At 42.1% G+C, this 8325-nt stretch overlaps 1 protein-coding gene across 1 annotated transcript; it reads right to left on the bottom strand.

Annotated features, from left to right (window-relative positions):
* Positions 1-301: 301 nt before the first annotated feature.
* Positions 302-1956, bottom strand: ddt (D-dopachrome tautomerase). The gene is made up of 3 exons (XM_038971148.1): positions 1764-1956; positions 1397-1572; positions 302-885 (listed from the first exon to the last, which is right to left on the bottom strand). The coding sequence occupies exons 1-3, from the start codon at positions 1869-1871 to the stop codon at positions 813-815; spliced, it is 357 nt and encodes a 118-aa protein (XP_038827076.1). The 5' UTR covers positions 1872-1956; the 3' UTR covers positions 302-812.
* Positions 1957-8325: the final 6369 nt, after the last annotated feature.

An 8325-nucleotide genomic window follows, 5' to 3' on the forward strand; every position in this document is an offset into this window, starting at 1 on the left:
TTCACAGAACAGCGCAAACTGGCTCTAACCAGAATAGAAAGAGGAGTGGGAGGCCGCGGTGCACAACTTAGCAAGAGGACAAGTACATTAGTGCCTAGTTTGAGAAACAGACGCCTCACAAGTCCTCAACTGGCAGCTTCATTAAATAGCACCCACAAAACACCAGTCTCAACGTCAGCAGTGAAGAGGGGACTCCGGGATGCTGGCCTTCTAGGCAGAGTTGCAAAGAAAAAGCCCTATCTCAGACTGGCCAATAAAAATTAAATATGGTTTAAAGAACACAGACACTGGACAGAGGAACTCTGTATTTTTGATCAATTTCATGTTATTTTAATGGACAAAGAAAACATGCTTATCTTTCAAAAACAAGGACATTTCTAAGTGACGGTAGTGTATGTTAGTCATTATTATTCTTACTACCAAAACAGCAGAAAAAAAATCTATAACCACATTATCCAATGTTCTTGTGATATGAACTGAATAGTTGAAATGACATAGTAATAACATTGAATACAGGTCAATTGACTTACATTTCCTCTAATCAGGGTATTTTATCATCTAGCTTGTCAAATGTGTGGTTTTGTTTACTATGGCAGACATGTACATTAATATAAATTAATGAGTCCTGGTTCCAGGACATAGTTTCATAGGGACAAATTCCATAATCCTAAAATGCAATGCAAGTCTTATTGACGACATGTGGCACTCATGTCCTAATTGAGTGGTGGAAATCCACTGACAGGGTTTGTCCTCTCCAATGGCAACTGGTGTGGAATGGATGCTTGAAGTCACTCTGTCGTCCACAGTGCCTGCTACAGGTAACTCATAACAGTACCTTTCTTTCCAACCTGATGGGGCTCCAGTGCATAGAACCTGATCACGATCCTGGAGAATACAAGTTAACCTATAATTAGATTAATGTAATGCAAATCATAGACAAAAATCATGTTTATATCATTAAAATCTACTAAATACAATATTATATTCATGCAATATCAAATGAAATCCAGTATATAGTAAATACATATTTTACATTTATATTCCCTTTGAATGACGCTGTTGCAAGGCAGTGGAGCACCTTACTTACAAGCCTTAGGCTATAATCAACAACTTATTGTATTAGTAGCCTTGCCCTAAACATCTGCACTGTCCATGAATCCAGAAACATCATGGCATAACAGATAAGAAACTTGCTAGAGAAGTCAATGTTGAATTGTGCTCTAAAGAGGCTACAGGATACAGGAACTGGCCATAACTGAGTTGAGTTGGACACTCCCACTTTCAATATCAGAGGAGGTATCACATGACTTTGTCCTCTATCCACAGCAAGCTCCTTATCGTCTGCATATGAAAACTAATGATTTGTAGCATATTACACACATAATCAGCTACTAACCTGTCTTCAGTAAGACCAAGTTCTCCAATAAGAAAAGGGAAGATATTGGCACTGTGTTCCTTGTTCTTCTCCGCAGTGTCAGTGACACCGATGGCGGACACGGACAGTATGACACACGGAGCGCAAGTTCCACCCATGAGCATTGGCAGTCCAGGTTTCACCACCAACATCATTCTCTACATAAAAAAATACAACATAAATACAGACACGAGCACAACCTAGCTAAGCTACAGTGAACTGTAATCTCAATAGAGAATGTTGTATTGGTGATATTTTGTAACCTCTGCTCTTTAGCTACAGTGAGGCAACTTCAGTCAAGTAGCGTTATTAAATATAGTAACGCGGTGAACCAGAGGTACCTACTCACCTCTTCGGGTTTGCCTAGAATAGCCGCTGTTTTGGACCCTAGCTTTTTCAAGAAATCCTCAGAAAACTTACTAGCAGGTAAGTTACTTTCCAAATCAATGAACGGCATGATGATTTTGTAAAGAGGCCGTTCTGTCAGATGAGGTGGCTAGAGGGGTCAGTTTACTGCGAGTGTTCACAGTTCGAGAAAGCGATTGCACTTCTCTTCTGCGCATTGGTCGGTAGAGAAACGCCTCATGAGCTGTGATTTGTCGGTTCCCAACCAGGTTCATATGCATTATTCATGTTATATTTGATAGCAACCCATGGCATGAAATCCTAATCAGTTGTGGACATTTGCTCTCCTTTATGAATTTTGACATTAAAGCTGCAAAATGTAGCGACCCAACCAAATTTACATAGAAATGTGTGTTACAGATATGTCATTCTCATTGAATGCAAGTTTAAGAAGCAGTAGATATGTTCTGTGTTCTATTTCTATGCTTCCTCTGCTTAAGTTTCGGTTTTGCTTCTTTTACTTTGGGTTTTGTACACCAGCTTCAAACAGCTGAAAACACAATATTTATGGTTATGGAAAATATATATTCACAGTTGTTTATATGGTACAATTACTCTCTACACTATACTTGCTTGTTTTGTCACATAAACATAATTTTTGCAACCAGAAAGTGGTGGAGCGATTTCTGCATAGTGCATCTTTAAATTATTGTGTTCTTTTATTATAGGTTTTATTACCTTGTCTTTTTTTTACCAACTGTTGTGATAATGTTATTTGTATTGTCTTATTGTCTATTGATTGACTCTGCTACTTTACATTCATTCTGCAGTTGAGGAAGAGCTGCAAGTAATACTTTCATTGTACTATTTACACATTGTACTATTTACCTGTGCACATGACAAATAAACTTTGATTTTATTCAATACTTTATTCAAATATAATATTATTTGTGCAGAATAGTGCTGAGCGATTAATAAACATCAAAAAAAATTGTGAGCCCAACGTGCAGTTTCTCTGGGGGTGCGTTCGTAAATTCACTCTGACTATCTATTCCGATTTCAGAGTGCTCTCGTCTGAGTGTGCCAGAGTGCAGAATAACTGTTGAATTTACGAGATGCGCAACACACGTTGAATATGACCTGTGTCAGTAAAGGTCGGCAAAAAACGTAATTAAATTGTTGCCAGCAGCACAGATACAGTCACTAACGCTCTAGATAACATGAAAACACCCGAACCAGTTCTTCTAGGAGAAAAATGGAGTGTTCTCATGTATGTCTGAAGGGAGTTGTAGTTTTCATTAAACATATTCAAACTAGTTCAGGTCAGAAACGTGGTAATTAACTACAATCCCACAATCCATTGCGCCATTTCCCCCGTGGTTTCACTCTCGCCAAAATAAGCCAAATGCGTTTCTATGAGCTTATTTTGGGACCTATACTTGTCGCCTGCCTTGAGCATCTCGTCATTATATACAGATCTCTGGAAGGATACACTTTTACGCCTTACGTTAGGTTAAATACACAAAGATTCGTTTTTTTATTATGATCCCCATTAGCTGTTGCCAAAGCAGCAGCTACTCTTCCTGTAGTCCACACAAAACATGAAACATGACATAATACACGATATTAATAGACAAGAACAGCTCAAGGACAGAACTACATACATTTTCTTTAAACACACGTAGCCTACATATTGTAGCGACCCGCACAGACAGCGGTGTGTTATGTGTTAGGCAGGCTATTAGTGGGTTGTGTTGTACTTACCAGTGTTCGCGGGGTCCGACATGCCAATCAACCTGCTATCTGCCAATCACGGGAATGCCTGGAATGTTTTGATGCCGGGCATCCTGGTGGTTGGCGGAGTGGCGTGGAGGGGGGTTGGGCAGGGGGATGGAGCATTGGAAGTTAAGACCAGGTTTAGCCATTGTTCTCTCTCTTACATCTGGCCTTCACAAGAGGTCACGGTTGGCTTGTGGGGTATCTTTCATTTATTTGGCGTAGGCTACGGCCAAACAGCAGCCTGTGTAAAGTTGGGTTAATAAACCGTCAATTCGTAAACTCAATCCTCTGTCTGGACAATTGTTCCTTTATGATCTAGTCAGGTCATTACAATATCAATACAAACACACAAACTATCTCGGTCAAATAGGAGAGAGGGGTTGTGCCGTGAAGTGTTGCTTTATCCAAACCAGGTATGCTGTTTATTTGAGCAATATGAGATGGAACGGCTTTCCATGCAATAATGGCTCAATATAATACTGTACGCTTTCTTGAATTTGTTCTGGATTTGGGGACTGAAAAGACATGTCTGGTGGGGTAAGTGTTCGTCAGAGCTGTGTGTAAGTTGACTATGCAAACAATTTGGAATTTTCAACACATTGTTTCTTATGAAAAGAAGAAGTGATGCAGTCAGTCTCACCTCAACTCATAGCCAAGAGAGACTGGCATGCATAGTATTCAAGATGGCGAGTTCAAGATGGCGCCAATAGAGATGGCAGCTTTGCTTCAAGTCCTTAGGAAACTGCAGTATTTTGTTTTTTTATGTATTATTTCTTACACTGTTAGCCCAGAAAATCTTAAGTGTTAATACATACAGCCGGGAAGAACTATTGGATATCAGAGAGATGTCAACTTACCAGCACAGCCAGCACTACGACCAGGAAAACTACTTTCCCAAAGCGGATCCTTTGTCTGCACCTCCCAGGGCATTTGAACTGATTCCAGAGGCAGACCCAAAACAACGCCGTCAGAGGAGAGGGTGCCGGAGCGGTCTTCTAGTGAGGCCTCCGAGTATATTACTCGCTAATGTCCAGTCCCTAGTTAACAAAGTCAATGAAATTAGGGCAAGAGTTGCTTTCCAAAGAGATATCCGGGATTGTAACATAATCTGTTTCACGGAGACATGGCTAGCCGGGGACATGCTGCCAGAGTCCGTACAGCCAACAGGATTTTCAATGCATCGCGCCGACAGGCACAAACATCTCTCTGGTAAGAAGAAGGGCGGGGGTGTACGTTTCATGATTAACAACTCATGGTGTAATTGTAATAACATACAAGAACTCAAGTCCTTTTGTTCATCTGACCTAGAATTCCTCACAATCAAATGCTGACCGTATTATCTCCCAAGAGAACTCTCCTCGGTTATCGTCACAGCCGTGTATATCCCCCCGCAAGCGGATACCAAGACAGCCATCAAGGAACTTCACTGGACTATATGCAAACTAGAAACCATATATCCTAAGGCTGCATTTATTGTAGCTGGGGATTTTAACACAGCTAATCTGAGAACAAGGCTACCTAAATTCTATCGGCATATCGATTGCAGTACACGAGCGAGTAACACACTCGACCACTGCTACTCTAACTTCCGCAATGCATACAAGGCCCTCCCCCGCCCTCCTTTTGGCAAATCTGACCATGACTCCATCTTGTTGCTCCCCTCCTATAGGCAGAAACTAAAACAGGAAGCGCCTGTGCTTAGGTCTATCCAACGCTGGTCTGACCAATCGGATTCCAGGCTTCAAGATTGCTTTGATTACATGGACTGGGATATGTTCTGGGTAGCCTCAGACAATAACATTGACGTATACGCTGACTCAGTGAGCGAGTTTATAAGGAAGTGTATAGGAGATGTTGTACTCACTGTGACTATTAAAATCTTGCCTAACCAGAAACCGTGGAGCAAAGCATCAGTATAGAGACAAAGTGGATTTGCAATTCAACGGCTCAAATATGAGACGTATGTAGCAGGGTCTACAGACAATCATGGATTACAAAAAGAAAACCAGCCCCGTCGTGGACATCAACGTCTTGCTTCCAGACAAATTAAACAACTTCTTTGCGTGTTTTGAGGACAATACAGTGCCACCGACACGGCCCGCTACCAAAGACTGTGGGCTCTCCTTCTCCGTGGCCGACGTAAAACATTTAAACGTGTTAACCCTCGCAAGGCTGCCGGCCCAGACGGCATCCCTAGACGCATCCTCAAGAGCATGCGCAGACCAGCTGGCTGGTGTGTTTACGGACATATTCAATCAATTCCTATCCCAGTGTGCTGTCCCCACATGCTTCAAGATGGCCACCATTGTTCCTGTTCCCAAGAAAGTGAAGGTAACTGAACTAAATGACTACCGCCCCGTAGCACTCACTTCTGTCATCATGAAGTGCTTTGAGAGACTAGTCAAGGTTCATATCACCTCCACCCTACCTGTCACCCTAGACCCACTCTAATTTGCTTATCGCCCCAATAGGTCCACAGACAATGCAATTGCCATCACACTGCACGCTGCCCTATCCCATCTGGACAAGAGGAATACCTATGTAAGAATGTTGTTCATTGACTACAGCTCAGCATTCAACACCATAGTACCCTCCAAACTCATCATTAAGCTTGAGACACGACCCCACCCTGGGTCTCGACCCTGCCCTGTGCAACTGGGTCCTGGACTTCCTGACGGGCCGCCCCCAGGTGGTGAAGGTAGGTAACAACATCTCCACTCCGCTGATCCTCAACACTGGGGCCCCACAAGGGTGCGTTCTCAGCCCTCTCCTGTACTCCCTGTTCACCCACAACTGCGTGGCCATGCACGCCTCCAACTCAGTCATCAAGTTTGCAGACGACACTACAGTGGTAGGCTTGATTACCAACAATGACGAGAACAGGGAGGTGAGGGCCCTCAGTGTTGTGTCAGGAAAATAACCTCTCACTTAATGTCAGCAAAACAAAATAGATGATCATGGACTTCAGGAAACAGCAAAGGGAGCACCCCCCTATCCACATTGACGGGACAGCAGTGGAGAAGGTGGAAAGTTCCTCTGTGTATATATCAGCGACAAACTAAAATGGTCCACCGCAGGAGGCTGAAAAAATGTGGCTTGTCACCAAAAACCCTCACTAACTTTTACAGGTGCACAATTGAGAGCATCCTGTCGGGCTGTATCACCGCCTGGTACGGCAACTGCACTGCCCACAACCGCAGGGCACTCCAGAGGGTGGTGCGGTCTGCACAATGCATTACCGGGGGCAAACTACCTGCCCTCCAGGACACCTACAACACCCGATGTCACAGGAAGGAAAAAAAGATAATCAAGGACAATAACCACCCGAGCCACTACCTGTTCACCCCACTTCCATCCAGAAGGCGAGGTCAGTACAGGTGCATCAAAGCTGGGACAGAGAGATTGAAAAACAGCTTCCATCTCATGGCCATCAGATTGTTAAACAGCCACCACTAGCACAGAGAGGCGGCTGCCTACCTATAGACTTGATATCATCTGCCACTTTAATAAATGGAACACTAGTCACTTTAATAATGCCACTTTAAGAATGTTTACATATCTCGCATTACTCATCTCATATGTATATACTGTATACTGTATCCTTCACTATCTATTCTTTACTATCTATTGCATCTTAGCCGCTCTGTAACTGCTCATCCATATTTTATACTTATATATTCTCATCCCATTCCTTTACTAGATTGTGTGTATTAGGTTTTGTTGTGGAATTTGTTAGATATTAGATTTTGTTGTGGAATTGTTAGCTATTACCTGTTAGATACTGCTGCACTGTCGGATCTAGAACCATAAGCATTTTGCTACTCGCAAATAACATCTGCTAACCATGTGTATGTGACCAATAAAATTTGATTTGATTTATATCAGCCCTCTGAATGAAGAGCAAGACGTGCCGCTCTGTTCTCGGCCAGCTGTAGCTTAACTAGGTCTTTCCTTGCAGCACTGGACCACCGGACTGGACAATAATCAAGATTAGACAAAACTAGAAACTGCAGAACATGCTTTTTGAAGTGTGGTGTCAAAAAAGCAGGACATCTCTTTATTACGGACAGACCTCTCCCCATCTTTTCAATCATTGAATCTATATGTTTTGACCATTTCAGTTTACAATCTAAGGTAATTTAGTCTCCTCAACTTGTTCAACAGCCACACCATTCATTACCAGATTAAGCTGAGGTCTAGAATTTAGGGAATGATTTGTACCAAATACAATGTTCTTAGTTTTAGAGACGTTCAGAACCAGTTTATTACTGGCCACCCATTCCAAAACAGACTTCAACTTTTTATTAAGGGTTCAGTGACTTCATTAGCTGTGGTTGCTGATGCATATATGGTTGAATCATCAGCATACATGAACACGCATGCTTTGTTTAAGGCAGGTCATTGGTAAAAATAGAAAAGAGTAGAGGGCCTAGAGAGCTGCCCTGCGGTACACCACACGTTACATGTTTGACATTTGAGAATCTTCCATTAAAGAAAACCCTTTGAGTTCTATTAGATTTGCCATATCGTGGATTCAGAGCTGAGGTTAAAAGCCATAACACATACAGTACAGGTCAAAAGTTTTAGAACACCTACCTACCTATTCAAGGGTTTTTCTTTATTTGTACTATTTTCTACATTGTAGAATAATAGTGAAGACATCAAAGCTATGAAATAACACATCATGTAGTAATCATGTAGTAACCAAAAAAGTGTTTAGAAAATCAAAATATATATTTGAGATTCTTCAAATAGCCACCCTTTGCCTTGATGACAGCTTTGCACAC

The sequence above is a fragment of the Salvelinus namaycush genome, chromosome 31, assembly GCF_016432855.1.
Source record: "Salvelinus namaycush isolate Seneca chromosome 31, SaNama_1.0, whole genome shotgun sequence".
Lineage (NCBI taxonomy): Eukaryota > Metazoa > Chordata > Actinopteri > Salmoniformes > Salmonidae > Salvelinus > Salvelinus namaycush.